Source organism: Physeter macrocephalus, chromosome 20 (assembly GCF_002837175.3).
Source record: "Physeter macrocephalus isolate SW-GA chromosome 20, ASM283717v5, whole genome shotgun sequence".
NCBI classification, from domain to species: Eukaryota; Metazoa; Chordata; class Mammalia; order Artiodactyla; family Physeteridae; genus Physeter; species Physeter macrocephalus.
This window is the reverse complement of record NC_041233.1, coordinates 59,809,223-59,836,145: the sequence shown is the minus strand read 5'-3', so window position 1 is coordinate 59,836,145 and position 26,923 is coordinate 59,809,223. Positions and strand designations below refer to the sequence as shown.

The 26,923-nt window shown below is 40.7% G+C and overlaps 1 protein-coding gene across 1 annotated transcript in view; it reads right to left on the bottom strand.

The window, feature by feature from the left end:
• The window catches only part of CFAP58 (cilia and flagella associated protein 58), a 96,736-nt gene that overhangs the window by 30,045 nt on the left and 39,768 nt on the right, over positions 1-26,923 (bottom strand). Inside the window, exons 12-15 of the mRNA XM_028481946.1 lie at positions 25,989-26,129; positions 25,015-25,238; positions 22,454-22,565; positions 19,912-20,016 (exon numbers count right to left, since the gene is read on the bottom strand). Of these exons, the coding sequence (XP_028337747.1) occupies positions 19,912-20,016; positions 22,454-22,565; positions 25,015-25,238; positions 25,989-26,129 (582 nt within the window). The remainder of the gene's footprint in view (positions 1-19,911; positions 20,017-22,453; positions 22,566-25,014; positions 25,239-25,988; positions 26,130-26,923) is intronic.

Genomic DNA, 26,923 nt, shown 5'->3' with positions numbered 1-26,923 from the left:
TCATGTCTTGTGAACACCCAGATGTCACCTCCTCAGCAGCCTCTCCTGACCTCCTTCCTCGGGACTCCAATTTCACCTTGGTCACACTCCCTCTCAGCAGGTGACTTGATCTGAACACACAGAGGTGTCTTAAGAGACCCCAATCTTCATCATAAGACATCAGTGCTAATAAATGCTCTCTTCCTTCCTGTCCATGTTGAATGAAGAGCTGGACACCTTCATCCTCTCTCCCAGTACGTGTGGATGAATAAACATATGTAGACATACACCCATGCACATAAAATCACACATACTACACCCCCCCACACACACACACGCACACACATATGCCTACCTTGAATCTCCTCCTCTCCTTCTTCTGGGCTTACTCTCTGCACTCATGCCTGACATTCACATTAATCTCACCCTTTCTCTCTAAAATGTTTACCAAGGATTGAAAGAGCACATGTCACTCCATTACACTCGGGGATGCAACGAAAAGGGACAGAGGTCTTGCATGGTTTATTCTATGTGTTTCTAAATTCTTTCAATCTTTTGTAACAGTTTATATGTATGTTTTTGAATTTTTTATAATAGTTTACATGTATGTTTTAAAAAACTTTTTCCCCAATCCTTCACAGCCAAATGTCTTACACAAGTAACCCAAGTCTACCTCCTCCATTCTCTCACCGTCTCTTCCCTTCTGGGCCCCTGGTGGCCAGGCTTCTGTGCCCAACAACCTCGCAGAACTGGACTCTAAAAGGGCAACAGTGGGCGGCTTCCTTGTGGCCACATCCTTCCCTCTGTCCTACTCTTGGACGATGCCAACAGTGATGACCTACCCCCTCTTTGAAACTCTCTCCTCTCTCGGCCTCTACGAGATGCCTTCTGAGTTCCATTGCAAAACTGGACACATTTCACTGAAAGATCCTGCAAGCAATCAAAGGAGCTTTCCCTTTCCTTCTCCTAAAATCAAAGGAAGTAACAGGAGCCGCAGAATGGGAGCCTCTAGATGCATGTACGTGTGTTTGCTTATGAAATATCATCCTCTAAACAGCACACTACACACCCTCACACAACATTCTCCACTGCCTCTACTTTGGGGGAAAGCCAAAGATGATAAGGCCACACCAAAGTTTCCATAACCCTCAGCATTGCCAAGAGGACTTCTTGTCAACCATCCTCTCCATATGCCTCCCCCAAGGGCCACAGGGCTGGGTCCTCCCTTCCTGAGCTACTTTGCTCAGCTTCCCTCCACTCCACCTCGGTCCATTACCTCTCTCTTGTGAGGAAGGAGCAAAGATAATGTCCTCCTTAAACAGGGTTTTGAGAAATGAAGAGAGGTTCAGCATGTGGACAAGGCAACGAAGGACATTCTCCGTGGGGAATTTCATTTTCAAAGACAGGAAAGAAAAGTCTGCATGTAGAAAACCACCATTAGATAAACCTTTTGGGTGCACATTAGAAACCAGCGAGTGTTGAGTATTCAATGAGGTCGTGTAGGTGGGAGGATTTTGCAAACTGTAACTTGCTGGGCAAATGTTAGATACTTCTCTTGTCATCTATCTCACAGGGTTGTTGGAGACCAAATGAGACAATATATGGAAAACGGCTTTGTCAACTGGAAAAAACATTTATAAATTGTAATTAGTATGTGATGTTTCGCCTCTAGGTAGATTGAGAATCAGACCATGGCAATATTGAAGAAAAGTAAATACCGGCTAATTTCTTTTAAATCCACATTCCTGGAGCAGTTTATAACCTGAGAATTCTAATTAATTTCTATCTTCTCACCTCTTTTCAGATGAATTGATTGCAGTAAACTTCAAACTCTATTAACAATGGAGTCAAGTTCCCGGTGACTTCTAGATTACCAGACTTTGGATTTGAGTCCCAAAAGTCATCTTTTGTGCCCGGGCCACAATTAACAAGGCCAGCCCATTTTCTCTCGTGACTATTACCTTCCTTTCAATTTCCTTGGGCATCATAACATCATGATTCTACTGCAGTAGCCTCCTGGCCATTCACTCTATCTTTAGCCTCTCTGATTTACAATCCATCCTTCCTACAGATGCTCAAAAAAATCAACATTATTTTTGTTATTCCAACTAATTTTTTAAAATATCGATATTATAAACAAAGTGATGAGTCAGGAAACAAAAACAAATTGAATAATTATTGGAAAGGAAGAAGAAAATCACCATTTCTTAGAGAACGTATGATTATATGCCTAAAAAGCCCAGAAAATTTACTGAGAAGCTATTTAGTGTGGTGGGTTGGATACAAATAAGCATGCAAAAATCAACAGCTTCCCAATATGCCAGCAGTAACCAAATGGAACACACAGTGGGGGAAAGATTTCTTTCACTCTAACTGCCAGTGCCCACCAGAGGCACAGTTAGGAAGAGTGAAAGTGGGGAGGAAAGAATTACTAGAGTCCCTCGTTTTATTGTAACGGTAACTGCAGCCCTTATGTGACATGGGGTTTCTTTCCTGTTTTATTTTCACCTTCTGTTCAAGATTTAGAGTCTCATGGTCCAAGTTTCAGCCTGGGCAGCTCTGTGTGTGGGTGGGGAGGTGGGAAAATGGCGGGAGAGTAGGAGCAGGGTGGGTGTGATGTAGTTAACAGGCCCCAAGGCAGTGATCCACTGCACCAACCTGGCAGTTGTCACAGACAGGATGGAAAACTGAAAGCCACCTTTGACTCTTCTCCTTTGTCCTGCACAGACGTTCAATTGCCAAGTCCTATAAATTGATCCTTTTAAAGATTTCATGCATTTACTCCTTTCTCCTCAACCCTAGTACCTGTCCCTTGCCAATATCCTCAGTAACTTGGGCCTAAATTACAACCATCTCTTAATGGCTCCTTCAGCCCCAGTCCCTGACTGGGGACTTTCTGTCTTTCCTTCTCATCACTTTTACTGTGTCACACCCCTGACTGGTTAATATCCTATAGAACGTAGGCCTGGCAGGCCAACCAACCTGGGCTAGAATACAGGGTTCACCTCTCACACCAGACTGAATGGGTTTGAGCCCCAAGTCTGCCACTGGTTAGCTCTGTGACCTTGACCATATTGCTTGATCACTCTGAGCCTCAGTTTCCTTGTTTGTAAAACTGGCCTAATGCATAGTAACAGGAATTATTGTGAGGATTAAAAATAATATATAAAATACAGGACCCGTCATAGGACTGGACACACAATAATACAACAGGCATTCAAAGCCCATCACTGTTGCCATGAGAATTGTGGTCATTATCACGATTAGAGTCCATAGTTGTCTGCTGGAGCCAGTTTAATGCTAGTACTTGGTCTCTAAGACCATATAATTGGTCCCCACCCAACTTATCCTAGGCACTCCTCAACACAAATTAGCCAGTTATGCATCCCTGCTATTCAGTCCCATCTCCACACCCCAAATGTACTCACCCCTATCCCAGAACTTTGACTCTCCATCTTCCCTTGGCCTAAAGTGCCCTTTGCACTTGTTTCCAAATATGCCTCCTTCAGGAACTCCTTCCATTACCCCACCCTTGTGTCTCCACAGTGCCTTTTCCACCCCAGAAGCACCAACATCACATGCAGTGAGCTCTTACCACCCTGCATGTCCAGCTCTGTCCTGGGCAGTTTGAATGAGTTACCTCATTTCATCCTCACAACAGACTGAACAACCAGGTACTATTACTCTCGCCACTTTACAACTGGAGTCACTGGGGCTGTGAGAGGGTGAGTTGCTTACCCAAGGTCACAAAGTCAGCCACCGGTAAAACGAGGACTCAAAAACTAGATCTGCACTCTCAACCACTATTCCATCCTTCCTCAACTCATATTTTTAGGTAATGGCTGGATGAGTCACCTTAACACATCAAAGTCCAGCCCAATCACATCTTCTTTGTCCTTAAGGGAGCCAGTTGTTATTACTCTCCCCTGCTCTTACCCCTTGGCACTTACAGCTGTTTTAAACAGCAAACACCATACTGTATACTGTCCTAGACAGCATCTATACTGCATAACTGGGCGCTCACTTTTGTCAGTATCCAGCATAATGTGATTATGCATAATTGGGTATCCTTCACTAAGTGGAACCATAAAGTAATGATCTGGATTTTCACACACTGCTCATAGAGACCAGTCTCATTTCTTCCCAGATATACCTCAGGAATCTTCTCAAATATAAATTTCTTGCAGGTAAGGATCACATCTTGCATTTCTTTGTGTCTCAAAAACTTCTGCAGATAATAGAGATACCCCAAAACACCTTTTGGTTCATAATTGGTCTTCCAAGCAGGCTGTCTTAACTGGGGTGGCGGGGTGGGGTGAGGTGGGGGGGAAAGGGCAGGTCCCTGGAGGTATGCAGGACAAAAGGATCCAAGATGGAATGACCTTCTGTTATTATGTCAGAGCAGAGAGCACACCTGGGTCCCTGTACACATTGGGAAAAATGTTTCCAGTTGTCAGAAGCCTGAAGCAAACTGGATTTGACGGCATCAATATAATGCTTAATATGCTACATATTTGGCATCTGATCCAGAGAAGACTGTGTGTCAGGAACTCAGAAAAGGTCTCCTGGGCATACAGGCAGCTCCCGGTCTGTCTCCTACACATTAAATATACTCAGGGTAGGGAATACACATTTTTAAATGCATGAGCCAGACTTGACACCCATCTATCAGAGCTGCTTTAAGGATAATAAAATCAGTTCTGCCATTAAAAGGAGAGGGAACTTGATGACCAACTGGAGATTTCTTCCAATCTAAACGATTCTATAAATTCCCCTAAAATCATAAAAAAAAACAGATTAAGGATTCATGTAGGTGTCTGAACTATAAATACAAATTAATTTCTGCTCCAGCTGCAGTTTTTTCTCATCCTTGTGAGAAGCACCTCTATCTCTGAGATATTTCTGGGTGAAACACCAACATAGCAGCTAAAAATAGGACTCCCCCGGGTTCTCGTTGGCAACTATTTTCTTCTAATTTCACAAATAAATCTGCATCTTGAAATGAACTGAATTGAATCCTGCTGCTGTCCAGAAACATTTATCACTGGAAATCTGTTTCGTTTGGGGAGTAAGATATAATTATGCACAGATTCAATAAGAACCTAAATGTTCCACTGAGAAATTCTTTATTGAGAATGTTTTGTTTGAACTCTAAGTAATCTATTTATTTCCATTTTCAGTTACTAGCCATATTACTGCTATCTGTTTTTGCATTTAAAATATCCTGTTTAAACACTGCTCTTACAAAAAAAAAAAAAAACTTGAATAGTTTCTGACACCAAAACCCCACGTTATTCTGCTTATCACTTGGTTTTGTGAAACTTTATTCAAACTGGCCCTTATAAAAGAAAGAATTTTTTTCTGGGTGGTTTTTTTTTTTTTTTTTTTTTTCGGTACGCGGGCCTCTCACTGTTGTGACCTCTCCCGTTGCGGAGCACAGGCTCCGGACGAGCAGGCTCAGCGGCCATGGCTCACGGGCCCAGCCGCTCCACGGCATGTGGGATCTTCCCGGTCCGGGTCACGAACCCGTGTCCCCTGCATCGGCAGGCAGATTCTCAACCACTGCGCCACCAGGGAAGCCCAGAAAGAATTTTTTTAAACATTCCCTCTTCTATTAGAGTTCAATAACTAGAAATCAAAAGAAGATAGTAAATAACATTTTTAAAAGGTTAATTTATCAACTTACATATTTTTGGTTCACATATTTGCTCTTATTCAATATGAAGTCAGAGACCAAAATAGAAATAAACAAGTGGATTATGGGTCATGTTTCCAAATGCATGGGGATAAATGCATATCCCTAAGGAAATGTGCTCAGTTATGACATCACAGCTGTTTCTCCTATAAAAAGAACTATGTCCTGCAGCAAACTATAATTTCCCAAATAAAGAGAATAAAAGATTAAAGAAAAGAAAAACATGTCAGCAATAAAATCCAAGGAGAGCGACCAGATGCCAAGCATATTAAAATACCGTATCTGACAAAGGATTAAAAAAAAAGAGATCTTATACCACTTGAATGCTTAAATGCAAAGTACTTCCCCTCAGATTCACAGAAGAAAGGAGACTGTGGTACACTGTTGCAATAATGGCTGCATGTCTCATGATCTTAGTCCTCTTCCACATTTACTCTGGGCTTGGCCATGTTACTTGCTTTGGTCATGACACAAAGGGAGGCTCAAAAAGCACTTGCATGTTGGGGCTTGTCCTTTCTTGCTGCTCTTGGAAACCCTGAGACTGACATCAGGAGAATAAACCTGGGCTAGCCTAGTGGACACATGTGGTCTGTCACTCCCATCACTCCAGCCAGCTGCCAGCACCAACCACCATACATGTGAATTACATACCATCTAAGTCAACCAGCTCCTAGCAACCTGCCGGCTGCCTGCAGAAACACAAGTGAGTCCAGACAAGCCCAACAGAAAAACTGGCTGGCTGAACCCAGCCTAAATTGCCAACTGATAGGATCAAAATCTAATAAATGACTTTGTTTTAAGCCACTACGTTTTGGATTCGTTTGTTATACAGCAAAAGCTATCCGATACCAAGGTCATCACAGAACCTATTTCATGAGCACACCAGTTAATGCTCCAGTCACCACAGAGAGAACGTGAGAGGCTTCCCTAAGAATGTGTGGGTCTATGTAATTATTCCCAAAAGTGAGTTTGCCTATGAAATGCTGAGTTGTTATACTAAGCCATTTATAAGCTACTAGTTTGGGAATGCTTCTAAAATCTACATCCAATGTGTAATCTATGATAATAGCAGCTAACATTCATTCAGTGCAAGCATGAGGCCATGTGCTTGATACAAATGATCTTGATTAATCTACACAAAAACCTCATATGAAAGGTATTATTATAATCTGTATTTTACAAATCAAGAACTGAGGCTTAGGGAAGTAAAGTAACTTGGTTGGGGTCACATGGTATTATGAGTAACCTTGGACTCACACATCTGATTTGCTCAAGAGTCTGAGCTCTTAATCACTATGCTTTTCTATCTGATATCACCCACACCATCTGCCATGAAAGGCTTCTCTTGTCCATTGGGCTGGATAATTGTTGGGACCAAGAGATTTAATCTCTCTCTCTCTCTATCTCTCTCTCTCTCTCTCTCTCTCTCTCTCTCGTATCTTTAGTGGTCAGGCAGAACAGACCCAATGAGGCCTATCCACCTAATCGAAGATACAGAGGATTTAGGGTGGATGGTGGACATGGTGGATCTTGCCCTGACCTGCTGACCTCTGACGCAGAAACTGGAAGAGCAAGAGAGCTTCAGCACAGGGGCAGGAGCTATTTAACATATGATGACCTGGCCCATCAGCAACAAGTGGCCCAAGTTTCAGGCTGTGACCAATCAGATGAGCAATGACTCCCTTTCCGGTCTTGGGGGGATGAGGGTGGGGAGGGAAAGGAGTCTTGGAAGGGGCTGGAGAAATGGGTGGGAAGTTGGGCAGAAGTTCCTTTCTTCTCGTGGGTATAGAAGGTGTTCCCATGAGGAAAGGGAAGAGCCTCCGTATCTACCTCAGACTTACTGTCTGTCTGTTCTCTGATAATGAAACCTCCGGAATCAGGCCTGCTTTGCCCTGGATTTCTGACACTTTAAAATGCCTCAACCCTAACTCAATACTGAGATGAAAATAGGGGTGAGGAGAAGGAACGATCAAGACAGCCCCTTTCAAAAAACCACTTGTTTCAAATCACATAACATGAACAAAACCCTTCCTAACCAAATCAAAGGTCTAGCCCACCAGTCAGCTGTGAGAATGCTATGGGTACCAAGGGGGAAAGAGGGGGGTGGGAGGAATTGGGAGATTGGGATTGACATATATACACTATTGATACTATGTATAAAATAGATAACTAATGAGAACATACTGAATAGTACAGGGAACTCTACTTAACGCACTGGGGTGACCTAAATGGGAAGGAAATCCAAAACAGAGGGGATATATGTATATGTATAGCTGATTCATCTCGCTGTACAGTAGAAACTAACACAACATTGTAAAGTAACTATACTCCAATAAAAATTAATTTTAAAAAAGACAGGAATGCACAAAAAAATAAGAGAATGCCATTTCAAAAAATAACATCTTACATCTCCAAAGGCAAGAAAGAAGGACAAGGGAAAAAGAGAGGTCCCCAAAACTAAAAAGTAAAATTGGCTTTATGCTACACATTGTGCTCTTTCATTACAAACCAAAGAATATTTGTTTGGAAACATACAGAGTTTCCCAATCCCCAGTCGAACATGTGGGAACAACTGAGATACAATATACGGAAGGCACTTTGATAATGTGCCCATCAGACACTAATGGTTGCTGTGGTGCTCTAAGATCATGAGTGAGGTGCCACCCTCTCTAAGCGCTCACACTGAGGCTGACTCAGACAGACCAGGTGGATAGAGGTATCTGGTGCCCCGCAGGCAGCCCACACGGATGTGTGTGCATCTCTGTGTCGGGCCAGCATTAGCAGCTTGTTTTCTGAACAACCCATCTCCAATTGCTCCTTCCATCCTCCCTGACATGGAAGAGCATGTGCAGGACAGCAGGAATCCTCCGGGATTCCTGGAAGAGGTGGCAGGGGAGCAGCAGCCCACCAGGAACACTCTGGGCAAGAAGCCACTGCCACCATTCCCAACACGTTATATATTCTCTGGTGAGGACAGCAAGGCTCTCCAGGAGGTAATCCCCTCTCACCTCATTCTTCTTCCCTTTGATTTTAGACCAGAACGAAAGCCTGCAGATGGGCTTCTGGTCAACAGCTTCAGCTTACACTGTGCCTTCCAGTCCCTCTGTCTCTCTAGGGCGGGAACATCTTCAACAACTTCAGCTCTGTTTGGGGAGCATGGCCACTTAGCTATCCTCGAACAGAATGGGCAAGAACTGTGGTTGGTGTCCATCACACCACCAGCGACTGGGACATGATGTTAGAATTCACCTTCCGTATCTTAAGGCGGTGCATTAATAATTTTATAATTACTTTGGAATTTGGGAGAGAAAGTGGTCATGGAAATGAGATGCTTAGTGGCTTTATGGGGAGGCACCAAAGAACAGTGGTGAGAGGCTCTGTTCTGGATTCCAGTGACAAAGGTTTCGAAGAGGAGGCAGGAAACCCTTCCTATAAAAGGCCAGACAGTAAGTCCTGTGGACGTTGTGGGCCATACAGTCTCTGTCACAACTACACAACTCTGCTGTTGCAGCATAAAAGGAGTCATGTACAATAGATGAGTGGATAAGCATGGCTGTGCACCAAGAAAGCTTGATTTATGGACACTGAAATTTGAATTTCATATCATTTTTACATGTCACAAGATATTATTCTTTTGATTTTTTTTCTAATCCCTTAAGTATATAAATACTATTCTTACTGTGGGCCATATAAAAACAGGTGGTGAGCCAGATATGGCCTACTACAGGCCATAGCTTACTAAACCCTGGTTTATAATTGCAGCTCTGAAATTTCTTAGCCATAAAATCTTGGGCAAGTTTTGTTTCCAAGCCTCAGTTTCCTCCTCTGTAAAATGGAAACAATAACAGCCTCAACCTCAACTGGGTTTCCTATGGATACAATGAAAGCAAAATGTTTTAGCACAGAGTTGCTGCAAATGCTCGCAGCAGGCAGTAAGTGTGAGCTGTTACTGTCATTTTCCTCCACTCTTCAAAACTCTCCGCAGCTTCTGCCAAATGCATCCAGGCTACTATCAAATAGGATCAAGGATCCTCATGCCTCTATTAACAAAGAAACATTCTAGACTTTTCATACTAACATCAGTAGCCTTCAAGAGTTTATGGAGTCCTAAAACATGCCTCAAACCCCGGGTGCACTCATTTGTCAGTTTCCTCCCAGATCTCAGTCCTTGGAATTCAAAAGCTGAGGACTGAAGTGTCAGGTTAGTATGCTCCAACCCAGAAATACAGTCATCCCTCGGTATCCGTGGGAGGTTGGTTCCAGGACCCCACACAGATACCAAAATCCACGGATGCTCAATTCCCTTATATAAAATGCCATAGTATTTGCACCGAACCTACACACATCCTCTCATATACTTTAAATAGTCTCTAGATTACTTATAACACCTAATACAATGTGAATGCTACGTAAATAGTTGCCAGCATGTGGCAAATTCAACTTTTGCTTTTTGGAACTTTCTGGAATTTTAAAAAATATTTTTGATCTGCAGTTGGTTGAATCCACGGATGTGGAACCCACAAATATGGAGGACCAGATGTAAAGATATTTCTTGAGCACTGGCCAATTCTCGTGCCCCCTGGCATCTGCTAAGTGCTCTACGCAGTTCTTTCCCTTCATCTTCACAACAACAAAAGGATGCTGACAAGATCATGAGCTCCAAGTTTCAGAGAAGGAGACCAAAATATAAGAAGGGTAGATAACTAGGCAAGGCCATGCATGTAGTAACCAAGAGTCGTGGGGTTCCTTCCTGAGCCACGGCTCTTGCTTTGGAGCTAAGAAAGGTGCCTCAGTGCTTCTCTTTCTGAACCAGTATCCTGAATGCCTAGGAATTTTGTTATAATGCTGGTTATGATTTATTAAGGCCTGGGGAGGTCCTGCGATTCTGCATTTCTAAAAAGCTGTCAGGTGATGCCAATGCCACTGGTCCTAGGACCACGCTTAGAGTGACAAGGCTCTAGATGCAGTGAGAAATGTGACCTTTCCCCATTAATGACCAACGTGGTCTGCAGATGAATCAAATCAGTGACTTAGTTTTCCATGGAGCCAGACTGCCACAGTTAGACTCAAAACTCCACCAAATGCCAGATGTGTGGCCTTGGGACAAGTCTCTCAACTTTTCTGTGCCTCATGTTTCCTGCCTATGAAGGGAAAGATAATAGCTCTTATCTCACTGGGGTGCGACAATGATTAAATGAGATAATACATACACAAAGCATTTAGAACAAGGTCTAACCCATTGTAAACATTCAATAAATGTAAGACAATCAGAAGATCAAGAAAAATGAAGATCCTACCAAAGAATTATCTAAAAATGTGCTCTATGAGGTTTGCTCTCCCTGCACAGCTAATAATTTGCACAGATCCATCCAAACCCTCTTATCATTCAAGCCATTTTACAGTTAAGTAAACCAAACTTGCATCCAGTCATAAAATTAAATTAGAGAGAAAGTTCACCTTGAAAGGGCAGGACCCAGATGCCAAGAAAGAAGCAGCTTTCCATACTACTCAGCCATAAAAAGAAACGAAACTGAGTTATTTGTAGTGAGGCGGATGGACCTAGAGTCTGTCATACAGAGTGAAGTAAGTCAGAAAGAGAAAAACAAATACCGTACGCTAACACATATATATGGAATCTAAAAAAAAAAAAAAAACGGTTCTGAAGAACCTAGGAACAGGACAGGAATAAAGACACAGATGTAGACAATGGACCTGAGGACATGGGGAGGGAGAAGGGAAAGCTGGGACAAAGTGAGAGAGTGGCATTGACACATATACACTACCAAATGTAAAATAGATAGCTAGTGGGAAGCAGCCACATAGCACAGGGAGATCAGCTTCGTGTGGGATAGGGAGGGTGGGAGGGAAACGCAAGATGGAGGGGACATGGGGATATATGTATACGTATAGCTGATTCACTTTGTTATATAGCAGAAACTAACACAACATTGTAAACCACAGTAAATTCCAGGCTCCTGCAAAGTTAGAAGTTAATAACACAAATGCAGAGGCAACAGGAACAATAATTCCCATAACCTCTCAGAGCTCAAAGACAGAACTCAAATGACTGTGGGACACATCACTTATTGAAGGACCACTGTTCTTGCAACATTTAATCAGTCACTAAGTAAATATTTGCAAGGGAAGAAATAATCATTGCCGTAGACACGGAAACTGCCTTTGTGAAGTTTATGGTCTAGCAGGAAAGTCACTAAGCACACAATTGCAATTATTTCATTAATTACAAGTGTGATAGTAGTATGAAAGTAAAGTCAAGGTATGGGAACGTGTACCAAGAAACCTAACCTAGAGACCTAAGAGGGACCCCTGAGGAGCGAGCATTTAGTCTCAGGTCTAAAGGGTGAACAGGAGTTGCCCAGGCAAAGAGCCTGTCCATCTTTACTGAGCACTTATTATATGCCTGGTTCTGTATCAGGCATTGGGGTTAGAAGGATTAATTAACTAGTGCCTTTCCTCAAAGAACTCACAGTCTATTGGGGGCAAATAGACTTCCATTACATCTGCTGCTGGGAAATGACAGGGGCTCTTCAGCACCATGTAACAGATTAAACAATCATTTTTAAAATGTTCTGATACTAAGAATTCAACCCAAAATCTTCCTAATTGCAAAATGTTCTGTTGTGAGTTTAGAGAACTTCTCTAATAATTTAATAAAACAGATGAAATTGAGAAACTGTCAAACCCTGTGGAGCACCCGGGGTTTCACCAAGATACCCAGGCTTGCTTGTCAGCAGATGCGCAAGCTCTGGAAGAAAACTCACGGCAGACCCAGGGCAGCCCAACCATCCAAAAGAAAGGTGAAATGAGAAACTGGACAGGGGGGAATGAAGCAGGATATTAAACTCTGGAGACCTGGAAAAAAATGCTTTTTGGTTAATAATATTAACAATCATCACAATAATGTTAATGATAACTAAACACTCTGATTAACCTGCATGTGCACTTCCACTCAGTTCTGTGGGTGGGTACTTATTGTCCCAGTTTATGGATGAGAAAACTAGGGATTAGAATAAACAAGAAATTTCTGTTTATGGCATTATGGCATACTAAATAACCTGAAAACTAAAGTCCACAAAACATTAGACTTGCTCAACAAAACAACACATCCTTTTAATCACAAAATGGAGTTTGCAAGTAGTTTGATCCTCAAATGTCAAAATCAAAGGGTGAACTGCGTATTAGAGCAGTAAATAGAAACTGCAGCTTCCCTTGGGGGCTGACTGGGACAAATGGCTGGACTCGCTGAACAAGGGGCTTGGAGTTTAACGGCCATAAGAAGATAAAAGATGAGATACTGAGCCTGCCTGAAGTGGGTAGATAGTACTGAGACTCCTCCACATAAAGTTAGGGACTTAAAAGAGTTACAGCCTCAGTGTAAAGAGACAACAAAGAGAAATTCACCCACTGGGACAGGAAGACCACAAGGACATCCAACTATCTCTCCTGGGTTCTGTGTGGGGAAAAAAAAGCCTACCCTGAGAATTTGTATCCATGGGTCTTCTATCATAAGGGTTTAGAGTTCTAATATACATCAACCAGGTAGTCTAGAAAGCCCCCAAATGAGAATTTAACATAAAAAATTATCCTAAGCAAGTGATATCTCTTACAGCATATGACAGAAACAAATGAAAGGACATACCCTTAACCTGGACCATTCCCAAGTTCCATAAATAAAGCCTTTCTGAAAATGAGTTCATAATCCAAAAACCAACACAAATGGAAAAAGTCCACCATGAATGAAAGTCAGCAGTCACAGTAAACAATAGGAAAGACCTCCAAGACCTTCAAATAATAGATCAGATAAAGACTATAAAATAAATGTTTCAATTAATTGAAGACATAAAGGAATAAAAACATGCAGTCACAGTAAACAAACAATAGGAAAGACCTCCAAGACCTTCAAATAATAGATCAGATAAAGACTATAAAATAAATGTTTCAATTAATTGAAGACATAAAGGAATAAAAACATAAAAGATCAAGACACTATCAACAGAGACCAGTAATATGTGGAAAAGAATCTCTAGAAAATAAAAATTAAATTATTGAAAATAAAATCTTGATGGATTGGCTATTAGCAGATAAGCACACCTCAAGAGAGACTTAGTGAACAAGAAGATAAAGCTGAGAAAATGTAACACCATAAATAAAGAGAAGAAAAATATCAAAGAGGTCAGTAGATAAGAAAAAAAGAATGGGAAGAAGTCCAACATACATCTAATAAGAGTTCCAGAAGGAGTGAAAATAGAAAGATAAAGGAGAGATTATTCAAAGACACAGTGTTAAAAAAAGAGACAAAAGGCCCAAAATGCAGTCACTTGTGTTAAGCCCACATCAACAAATTGAGACTTAATGCCTAACCCAATTGCAATTTCAGCCTTTCCTAGAAATGTAATCTCAACTGGTCAGTCTGAAATTACCCAGTCAGCACTGGTCATTCCTGGTCAGTGAGGAAATCTGCCTGACAGACCCCTGCTGTACCCCAAAGGAAGGTGACCTTGCCTGAGACAACACACTCTTTGCTAGTAACTTCCTTGTCCTGCCCCCTTCTGCCTATAAAAGTTTTCCATTTTGTACAGCTCTTTAGAGTTCCTTTCGAATTGCTAGATGGAATGTTGCCCAATTCATGAATTGTTGGAAAAATCCAATAATATCTTTAAAATTTACTCAGTTGAATTTTATTTTTTAACAACAGGAATCCTCAGATTCAGGAAACACAATGAGTCCTAAGCATAGTAATTAAAACTAAATTCATACCAAATGCATTGTGCTGAAATTCCAGAACACGAAGGACAAAGAGAAACTAACAATCAAACAAAGAAAGGGCAGGATACTTAAAAAGGAGCAATAATAATTAGACTGACAGTAGACTCCTCAATAGCATCATTAAAAGCTAACACAGAGGACTAACATCTTCAAAGTACAAGTAGAAAACAGGGTTTGAACTTAACCATTTACAAGTAAGGCCAAAATAAATACATTTTCAGACAAGCAAAAGAGAGTGTTAGTCATAGAAAAATTTGTCATTTTAAGAACTATGAAAGGATACACTTCAAGAAGAAGGAGATGGAACCTAGAGGTAAGAAACTGGAGAGGTGAAGAAACAGAAAACAAAAGAACTGGTAAATATTCTGGTGAATCTGAATAAATAATTCATAGACTCTGTAAAATACTGATGATGATGACTAATACTGGGAGGACTGTAGGAGGTAACTGGAGTTAAAACATTCCAAGTCCCTGCACTGTTTGTAAGAAGGATAAGGATATTGATCAACTTTACATTTGTTTAGACTTGATGTCAACTATGCATGTTAAATTTTTAAGGAAATCAGAGAGAGACGGAATTACACTGAGCGGTGGTAACTATTCAGCAAAAATAAATAAATACACCAGGAAAAGGAGAATAGGGAGTAATGAGGAGAGAGAAGTGAGCGGTGGAGGGAAAAAGAGGGAATAAAGAAAACTCAGTCCAACAGAAAGCAGGAACACTATTTTTGAGCATTAAAAAAAAAAAACAAATCAGGGTAAATAACAGAAAATAAGAAGTAGAAATAACCCTAAAATTATCAATAAATATGAACAGACTAAACACACAAGTCAAAAAACAAAGATATCAGATTAGGTTTGTATTTTTTGGTTTTTTAATTACAAGAGACTCACTGAAATATAAGGACACCAAAAGTTTAAAAGTACAGAAAAATGATGCAAAAAAAACTGGTAAAGCTATATTAATATCACACAATTTTATAAGTAAAAGCATTAAGGATTAAGGAGGGTTCTTGCATAATATTAAGGGAACAATTCACCACGAAGAAATGTTAACTATAACCTTTTACTCACCTTGTGAACATAATCTAAAATGTACTTAAGGCCAAAAACTACAAGGAAAAATAGACAAATCTCCAAACTTTTTTCTGTAATTAGGTAGACAAAAAAATTAGGAAAGATATAGATTTGGACAATGCAATTAACAAGACTGGTCTGACGAACATCATATAGACTCCCGAATCTTGAACATTTGGAGAATACATATCTTTTTCAAGCACCTAGGCACTGGTTATAAAAACTGACCATCAGCAGAAGCAAGAAGAACTACAATTCTGCAGCCTGTGGAACAAAAACCACATTCACAGAAAGATAGACAAGATGAAAAGGCAGAGGGCTATGTACTAGATGAAGGAACAAGATAAAACCCCAGAAAAACAACTAAATGAAGTGGAGATAGGCAACCTTCCAGAAAAAGAATTCAGAATAATGATAGTGAAGATGATCCAGGACCTCAGAAAAAGAATGGAGGCAAAGATTGAGAAGATACAAGAAATGTTTAACAAATACCTAGAAGAATTAAAGAACAAACACAGAAGAATGGAGAAGGGACCCGAAAGACAGAATGGTGGAATTCACTGCTGTGGAACAGAATAAAGAAAAAAGAATGAAAAGTAATGAAGACAGCCTAAGAGACCTCTGGGACAACATTAAACGCAACAACATTCACATGATACGGGTCCCAGAAGGAGAAGAGAGAGATAAAGGACCCAAGAAAATATGTGAAGAGATTATAGTCGAAAACTTCACTAACATGGGAAAGGAAATAGCCACCCAAGTCCAGGAAGCTCAGGGAGTCCCATACAGGATAAACCTAAGGAGAAACATGCGAAGATACATAGTAATCAAATTGGCAAAAATTAAAGACAAAGAAAAATTATGGAAAGCAGCAAGAGAAAAACGAAAAATAACATACAAGGGAACTCCCATAAGGTGAACAGCTCATTTCTCAACAGAAACTCTACAAGCCAGAAGGGAGTGAGTGGCATGATATACTTAAAGTTATGAAAGGGAAGAACCCCCCACAACCAAGATTACTCTACCCAGCAAGGATCTCATTCATATTCGATGGAGAAATCAAAAGCTTTACAGACAAGCAAAAGCTAAGAGAATTCAGCACCGCCAAACCAGCTCTACAACAAATGCTAAAGGAACTTCTCTAAGCGGGAAACACAAGAGAAGAAAAGGGCCTACAAAAACAAACCCAAAACAATTAAGAAAATGGTCATAGGAACATACATATAGATAATTACCTTAAACATGAATGGATTAAATGTGCCAACCAAAAGACACAGCCTCCCTGAATGGATACAAAAACAAGACCCATATATATATGCTGTCTACAAGAGACCCACTTCAGACCTAGGGACACATTCAGACTGAAAGTGAGGGGATGGAAAAAGATATTCCATGCAAACGGAAATCAAAAGAAAGCTGGAGTAGCAATACTCATAGCAGATAAAATAGACTTTAAAATAAAGAATGTTACAAGAGACAAGGAAGGACACTACATAATGATCAAGGGATCAATCCAAGAAGAAGATATAACAATTATAAATATATATGCACCCAACATAGGAGCACCTCAATACATAAGGCAAGACAGAGTTAATTGATATTTATAGGACATTCCATCCGAAAACAGCAGATTACACTTTCTTCTCAAATGCGCACAGAACACTCTCCAGGATAGGTCACATCTTGGGTCACAAATCAAGCCTCAGTAAATTTAAGAAAACTGAAATCATACCAAGCGTCTTTTCTGACCACAGTGCTATGAGATTAGAAATCAATTACAGGGAAAAAAACATAAAAAACACAAACACATGGAGGCTAAACAATACATCACTAAATAACCAAAAGATCACTGAAGAAATCAAAGAGGAAATCAAAACATACCTAGAGACAAATGACAATGAAAACACCAAGATCCAAAACCTATGGAATGCAGCAAAAGCAGTTCTAAGAGGGAAGTTTAGGGCTATACAAGCCTACCTCAGGAAACAAGAAAAATCTCAAATAAACAATCTAACCTTAAACCTAAAGGAACTAGAGAAAGAAGAACAAACAAAACCCAAAGTTAGCAGAAGAAAAGAAATCATAAAGATCAGAGCAGAAATAAATGAAATAGAAACAAAGAAAACAACAGCAAAGATCAATAAAACTAAAAGCTGGTTAAAAATAAATAAATAAAACTGACTATTTAGCTGGTCACAAAACAAGTCTCAATGAATTCCAAAGAATCAGTATAATACAGATCACAATGCAAAAAGTGAGAAATCAATAACTAAAAGATAACTTAAATACCTATATTTTTAGAAATTTAATTTTGTACTTTTAATTATAATAGAAGAAATAGTGGATATTTTTAAAGACTTACTCTCAAAATAGAAATAATTTTGAAAATAGAAAATATTTAGGACTAGATGAAAATGAAAATACCATGTTTTAAAACCTGTGGGAAGAAACGAAAGTTTTTCAAGGACATTTTGTACCTGTAAATGCTTATTTATATTAGAAAAGTAGGCTGAACATTAATGAGCTGAGCACCAACCTTAACCAGGTAGAAAAAGAACAGAATGAACCCAAAGTATGGTTAATATTATGGGCTTTGGAATTAGAAATAATAAGAATAATTGGTCATTTATTTGCCAAGCATAATGCTAAGCTCTTTCAATCCTCCTTTCAACATGCCTTTTATTTTTAACATTTTGCCAATTTTATTTCATCGATCCTCCATCTGCATATCCATGTGTCTCCGATCCCTTCCCCCTTTTTTCATTTCTTTGCTGGAAAATTCTAAAATAAACCCCAGACTATGTATCATTTCATTTGTAAATACTTCAATACATCTCTCTTATAAAAAGGCTTTTTTTTTTTTTTTTACAAAACAACCATAACACTCCTACCACACCTTATATAATCAACACTAATTTCTTAATGTCATCCAACACACATCCCATGTTCAGATCTCATTGACTGCAGAGAAAACAATGAACAGAGACACAGACCTTGCATGAGGCCAGCCACACGGAGGGCCCAGGCAAAAGAGGGAGCTACTGTTGTTGGTACATGATAAACGGTGACCGAGGACATTGAGGTGTCATGCTTTCCCCGTGTGGGGACTGAACGAGAGTGATGAAACCTGAGACTATGACTGAGGGCAGCTAAAATGAAGGGGGATAAATGAATTCTTTTGGCACAATTACGTGCTCGTTTCTGTGCTGCCTGTAGAGTGAAGCCATGCTCTTCCTTTCACTGAATTACTCAGTTTCGTAGGGAGCTACTGAAGTTAAATGGTTACACTACTGGGTACAAGTAGCCTTATATCCTAGAATTCTCTACCTAGTGCTGGTTAATTTTATTACCGTGGAGAATTACAGGCTTTCCCCACACTGGAGTGCCCTCAGAAATGAGGGATATGGGCCAGGAGCAAAGTATAGGAGCTATCTCCCCACATCTGGGGAGTTAGGACCCAGGCAGCCCAGGAGCATCTGTGTGAGTGCACGAAATAGGACAAGGTATGATGTCAAAGATGGGGATCCTGAGCCATTCGTCTTGCACGCTCTTAATGTCCCAACAACATCCCTTTTCATAGGTTCTATATTGTCCCATAATACAGATCAAGAACCTCAGGTGCAGAGAAGTTACCCTCACACAGCCACAGATTTTGGCAGAGGCAGGATTCCAACCCAGGCCACCTAACACCAGAGCTTACATTCTTTATCCACACCAAACTCCTGAGGTTCATCTTCCTCATCTGCGGATTGGGGATGGCAACCCCTAACCCCAGAACTGTGAAGAGGAATTGAGACAAGGAGATAAAGCCACCAGCACAGTATCTGGCACGATGATGATAATGGTGATGAAGAAAATGATGGTGGTGACAACTGGTACTTGCAAAGATACAGGCCCACAAGGCTGTTACCACTGTTAATTGCTCCAGAATAACTTACTGCATAAAATCCTCAAAAAGATACCTTTCCTTCCATTTCACTCTCACGAACCTTCAAGAGGACATTTGTGCTCTATGTGAAAGCTAGTTTTCAAAGTCAGAATCATGGCATTTTATATTATATGAAGATATGAAGAAAAGTATTTAAAAGAATCTAACGAATAAAACTGCAGGGCAGCGGGGAGCTCACATTACCCAATGCAGTAAGTGTAGCCTTGAACTTAATTTTCTAGAATTCTTGAAATATCAGTGATGGCAGCATAAAAGACCAATTAATCAGATTGTTTGTTCTCTGTGTGTGAGTCCCTGTTGCCATCTACAGTTAAAAATGGGGCATGCAACACTGCCAAATAACTAATTCTAAAAACATTGTCCTGGAGATGATGGTGCTAAGAAAATATACTTGTTCGATGCGTACAGACAATGGAAATGCTACCTGAAGGAGCAGCTCTTTTTCAACCACCTCTTCTGTCTTGCTGATGAGACGCTTCTGCAGGGTATGAATTTTCTGTATCAGCTCAAAGGTACTGGGGTCACTGGCCTACTCAAGGGGAACAAAATAAAGCAGCTGAAATTATCAGTTTCAAAGCAATGAGGTCCCTATGTAAAATAATTATTGTTCTGTTAAAATCTATTGCAAAGATGTAGACCCAATACAGAAAGAATTAGAACCAAAAAAATAAACATAAAAAGTACAACTGATGAGACAGTCATCAAAACAGACTGATGTTTGGCTCTAGTTAGCCAATAAATGGAAAGTGAGTATGTTTATTCCACCAGGGGAAATAATAACAACAGCAGCAATAATGGTAGCTCCTGGGCCAGATACCTGGTTCTCTGCCACCATCTGGACACTATGCTAAGTGTTTTTCATACATTATCAAATTTTAGTCACATGACAGCCCTACTAGACAGTACTATCTTCCCATTTTACAGATAAGGCAACTGAGGCTCAGAGGAGGTCATTTACCCACACCGATAAAGGTCAGAGCTGGATTCAAGCCCAGATATGCCTGGTTCCAAAGCCTGGGCTTCTTAATTACTATGCTCTGAGGTTTTCCCTACCATCATTTCTGTTTCCATAGGAATGAGACAGGGTTCCCTAATTCATTCGGTCTCAGGATTCTCCTTGCGTAATTGTCAACAAGAAGATTCATTACAGCCTATGATGGGGAAAGTTTCTAGGATGTGGACATCTGCTAATAATTGGCAGCAGAACAGGACCATGGCATTTAGCTCTCAAACAGCATTATCAATCCGTAAGGCTCTGATGCGCCTTCAATAGCTATCTGTGTACAATTCAAACAAGATCTACAGTTATACGTTGATAATTTGTCCTCTAGACGTTGAACCAAAGCTTTACTTTCAACTGTACTGACATTCTGAATTAATCTAGCAGCTAAATATTTTCAACTACCTCCCAGAGTCTCTATTTTCTAATTTTTTTTTAATAGACATTGACATGGAATTGGAAACTTTAAAGATCCGCTTGAAAACACATGGAATAAACTAATGTGACAGTAAATGAATTTAAAATTTTCCGCTCCTTAGAAAAAGAATAGGTACATGTATATGTATAACTGAATCACTTTGCTGTACACCTGAAACTAACACAACATTGTTAATCAACTGTACTCCAATTAAAAAAAAAAGTTGTGCAACAACCAAAGCTACCACAAAAATAAATTAATTAAATTAAATTAAATTTTCAGCTCCACTTCCCCAGACGCATCCATGTTATTGTTATTTAGTAAGCTACCCCACTCTTGGCATTTGAAGAGGAATAAATGAGGGTCCAAAAGAGGTGGCGGGAGGGCTTCCCTGGTGGCGCAGTGGTTGCGCGTCCGCCTGCCGATGCAGGGGAACCGGGTTCGCGCCCCGGTCTGGGAGGATCCCACATGCCGCAGAGCGGCTGGGCCCGTGAGCCATGGCCGCTGAGCCTGCGCGTTCGGAGCCTGTGCTCCGCAACGGGAGAGGCCACAACAGAGGGAGGCCCGCATACCACAAAAGAGGTGGCGGGAGATATTCCATTGACTATGACTTTGCTTAAGAAATACTAAGCAGTGCCAACCGATATCCATACTTTGGAAGTAGATTTGGCACACATTCACTTGGCAAGACTGGATGTCTTTAAAACTCAGGCCTCATGTTTACATAACAATTTATAATGCATTATCCTTAATGCTTTCTTCATTTAAAGGAAAAAATGAAAATGGAAAACAAAAACCTACTTGGCTGTTTTTCCCCCTTGCCCTGCTCTTTCTTATATCACATACTTCTATTCTCTCAACACCCTAACTGTTCACTTAGTCAAAGCCCCTTCTGGCACCCACATTGCTGGGTACAACTAAAGGAGATGGGCATCTTTTTCTTGAATAAGCAGAGCTTGTCTATTACTGTTATCTGCTGGTGGAAATGTCTATCAGGAGGTCATAAGATAAAATATGAGGTTTATTATCCATCACCTACCAATGGGACTTTGGCTGTGTTCCCAGATCCTAGAAGGAGGAGTTTGACTAACACAATGCTAGTTCTTTGAAAAGAGGGCAAGTTCACAAAAGCCCTATTTTCTTTGGGAAATAAAAGGGTGCAAAGGCCAATTGAAAGATGGCGAAGACGCTGGTAGCCGGCGCAGCTGAAGGCAATTAACCATCCAAGACAAACAGGTAGTGGCAAAATAGCTGGTTGACCAAAAACTGCTTAAACAACAACAAAAAATAATAATAATCAATGTCAATTGGTGAGGCCAGTTCACAGCTTTCACTGGGTCTTCTTTAGGCAGAAAGGATTTTGTCCAAGACTTTTAAAAACAAAACCCAAATCTGGAACAATCCAATTTACATTTGATCTAGCCTTGCATTTTAGGTGACAATGGCATAGCATTCAATAAAACCATGCTTCTTATTGTGCTTTAGGTAAGAAGACAAGCAGGTTAGAAGGAGGTTTGGGGGTGGGAGGAAGGCTCTCCGGAATGATACCTCTAGCTTTCTCCATCTGTGCACATTCATGGGGTTCTCCAGTTCCTCCTCCAGGGCTCGGCATCTTGTCCTCTCCTTCAGGAATTCCCTTTGCGTGTGAAAAAGCTCCTGCCTGAATAAGACAAACTTTCTTTTGCAAAGAAGTTCTCCACCCATTTGAATATCCTTTACATGCCCACTATATCTTATACAAAAAGCTGGGATTAGAGAGACTTCAGGACCACTGAGACTAGCCTCCTAATCTGCACAAGACACAGATGATATCAATTCTTGCAGTGCAAACTTCAGCTTTAGCTTTACCAAAAAAAAAGTACCAGAGCTTCAGAATTATGATTCTGGATACCCAAGGAATTTTAGAAGTATATGGAAAGAACAGGGAGGAGGTAAATTATGAGGATTTCAATATATTGTTCAATGCGTCTAAACGTCTCCTACAGTAGCAGAAGAAAACAAGCCACATTCCACCATGAGGTATGGCATCTGAATGCAAGAGATTGAGGCTCAGGTGAGAACCTGACATCGATTAGGGCAGTGCATCACCACCCTGATGGCATACTGGAATCACCTGGGGAACTTTAACAACATACCTTTGCCTAGACCCAACCCCCAAAGGGATTCTGCTTTAATTGGTCTAGCATGCAGCTTGGGTGTCATAGATTTTTTTAAGTCTTGCTGGTAATTCTAATGTGCAGCCAGCATTGAAAAACACCAAATTAGGAATGATCTTTTCTCTCATGTTCCGCAACTACACAGATGGCTGAAAAAGTCCTGAAGAACTAGCTCTGGCTCAAACATACTTCTAAAATCTGTAGGAATCTCTAGTTAACAGGTAACGTGCTACAGCCATCCACAGTACCCAGTGAGCTGGCTGCCACCCTATTGAAAGAGAAGCTCTGTTGGGAGGTGGAGAAGAGGCAAGCACTCGCGTTGACACGGGCAAGAGGATATTATTATCTGTCCTCATCTGCTGCGTGTGTGCAGATTACTAATACTAAGCCATCTCTTTTACTTAATTGCTTCATTTAAACCAATAATACAACTTCCCCTCATTAGCAAGACAAACCATTAGAATTAACTGCATAATGTTCACTCAACAGGGAGCTCAAGCTGCTTAGAATTAAAACCATATTTTTAACACTACGATTTTCTAGAGTGTCATCAGCAGCGAAGGGCAAGAGTATTAGCTACTATTATTGATGGCTTCTTTTGTACCAGACTCTGTGCTAGGCATATTACGTTCCTTTTCGTGTTTAATTTTAACTGCAAGTCTTAAGCTCAGACAAGTGATTTGCCCAAGGTCGCACAGCTTGTAGGTGACAAGTCTGAGATTGGAATTCATGCCTGCTTGCCTCCAATATTTTTATTGTCTTCCCATTATAAAAAAAGGTAAAATCGATTATCAACAAACCAGCAATGTTGACTGAGAATGGGTAGAATTCGGTCCTTTGCATATATAATGAAAATAACACGTGGCTGGAAAGTTTAGTGATGGTCCTGGAGATCATTCAATAGCTACTTAGAATGAATCCATTTGTCTCCAAAATATCCATGGCAGCATCTCTGGATAGTAAACTTATGAGAGATTTTCTAATCGCGTCTTCTTATTTTTTCTGCATGCCCCATGTTTTCTACAATGAATCTGTACTACTTTCATCGTCTGAAATATGAGCAACTCTTTAAAAGAAAAAAAAGAGTATTGATCTATCCTTGATGGTGGCAACTTCCCTTGCTATTCCTGAACATATTCACTGCATTTAAATATCAAAACTATCTAATTCAATTAATTTAAGAAGTAGATCCAAACTGTGTCCTTGTCCCAAAGTGGCCAAGGATACTGTTCATCTACAAGTCTGTGGAGAATAAGATAGCTACTGAGAAAACACCAAACCTATTATTTAGTTTCCTGCAATTGCCTATATAAAACATGGTGATGTTTTCCCAAAGGGAAAGTAGATCTTGTATAATGTAAGATTTAAAGGAAAGAGAAGGCGCACTAAGCTCAAATGAAAGCTGCAGAAGATAAATCAAGAGTGAGATGTAAAATCTGGCTGCCTTCTAAGGAAACACAGTTTTCAAACAGTGTAAAATTAAATTTTTCCCCTCTTTTCATTCTGTATGTAATTCCAAGAAAAAGACGTGCAGACGTTACCAGGATTCAATTTAAATATTGATGCTCCATTTCTTGCATACTGCCTTATTAAAGAAATTCTAAAGAGCTCATTGGGAGAATATTTTTCTGAGTTCTAACCAGTTTGTGGTTATGATTTGACTTGAAATTTCTTTTTCTAAATCCAGAATAAAGTTTTCAAAAAATTCTTTTGCACTTGCTTATGTTCCCCTGAAAGGAAACCAGTTCATTTTTTTGTGACATAGAATGGGCACGATATAGATTCTGGATTATGGAAAAGTTGTTCTCATTATCTGCTAATCATTTCAACATAAAAAAAATATTTTATGCAACTTGATAAAGACCTTCAATGACCAACAGGAGGAACACAAGGTCATTTCAGGAGCTCCCCACAGAGTGCTGTGTGCTCAGCTCCCAGGGGGTCTTCTATTACCTGAGTTCGTCAACATTAGCCACACTCCTGGCAAGAATCCCCTTTTCCCAGCGAAGCTTCTTGATCTCAAGTTTGAGGATTCTCATGTCCTCCAACCTCTGGTTGTACTGGCTCTCGCCTTTATTCAGCACGGACTGCTGGATCTTGATCTTCTCGTAGAGCAAAGCCAACTCATCATTGCGCCGGACTAGCTGTGACCCAAGGATATCTCTCTCGCTGATGACCTAGAAAGGTAGGGAAGGGCATGGCCACCAGGGGACAAAAAGTCCCACGTTTCATCATGGCAGCAACATTCAGTCTGTCAATGAACACCCATCCAATGGCCACATGTGCTAGGCACCCAGTGGGTGAGGCCCTGGAAATAGCCTGCTAGACAACCAACACTGGACTCCTCCCATGAGAGTTGGCAGCCTTGTTGGAAAGAGTACAACAAATAATCCATAATAATAATAATCCAATAATCCTTGGCCCATGCGTGTTTGCTTGGTTGGTTTTCTCCAACACATTATAAGTGTTTAAATTTGAATGCCTTTAGGGTGAGCTAGCTCTTGCCAAATTCTACTATTCCTTACTGTCTTGCATTAGCCAATGTCTCTTTTTTTTAACCTGCCAGATCTCTGAAAGCATTTAACTTTCTAACCCCCAAATTATGTAATTATTCACTGTAATTATACATGAGCAGTTATATTATGCTGGAATGTAAGCTCCCTGAGGACAGGGACCTTTTTTTCTTGTGGGTCAGTGTATTCCCCAGAGCCTAGAGGAGTGGCTGACACATAGTAAGTGCTCATAAATAGGAGCTGAATAAATGAATGAATATTTCATAATTAATCAACAGAAGGTGGGCCTCTGGGGCTGTTCTTCTGATAGACTGAAGGGAAGAGCTTAGAAAAGAATGAGGCTTTGTGAAGAGTTGCATCAAACAGTTGTGTCTGCTGATAAGGTCTGCGGGTCTGCTGAGGAGATGTTCTTACCTGGTCTAACTCCTTCTTCTGTCTTAGCCTCTCCCCATCAGCCTCGGCAATGATTCGCAGGAGTTTTCTCTCTTCAGCTTCCTGCTTTTCAATGAAGTGTTTGGTCTCCAGCGCTTGTTGTCTCAGCTTCTGCAGCTCCGCCTGACAAAGAGTGAAAGACCAATTTCGCTCTGTAACAGCACAAACCAGGACGGCAGGGCCCAGATTTAGATGGACAGTGTGCTTCTTATACTTCCCTGTGATGTTTCATTTAGCATGGTTTGATCATCCTCACAAGCAAAGCAAGCCTCACACACACACACACACACACACACACACATGCGGCCTGTAAAGAAACCACAGTGCACATTAAGGTGATCATGTTTTATTCTATGAGTTGTGCTCTTGAGGGATTTCCATCATTTTTCTATATAAGTATAGCAGGGACTTCATCGGTATTCAGCAGGTATCAGCTCAGCAGCAGTTCTCTTACCAGCTAAACATGGGGAAAATTCACAAATAGTGCAGAGAAGGATGTGGGGAGCAGCATGGTGGGGGGTTGGGTGAGGGCAGCTCTGTATGTACCAGCTCCTATAACGGTCCTAACACCACCAGCATATCAACTGCAGAGAGAAAGCCTATTACAAGCAACACTTAAATTAATAAAGATAGCAACCAAGGGTCTATCATATAAAACATCTTGATGGAACAGAAGAGACGTTAAAGTATAAAAAGATATATAGGGCTTCCCTGGTGGCGCAGTGGTTGAGAGTCTGCCTGCCGATGCAGGGGACACCGGTTCGTGCCCTGGTCTGGGAAGATCCCACGTGCCGTGGAGCGGCTGGCCCCGTGAGCCGTGGCCGCTGAGCCTGTGCGTCCGGAGCCTGTGCTCCACAACAGGAGAGGTCACAACAGTGAGAGGCTCGCATACCACCAAAAAAAAAAAAAAAAAAAAA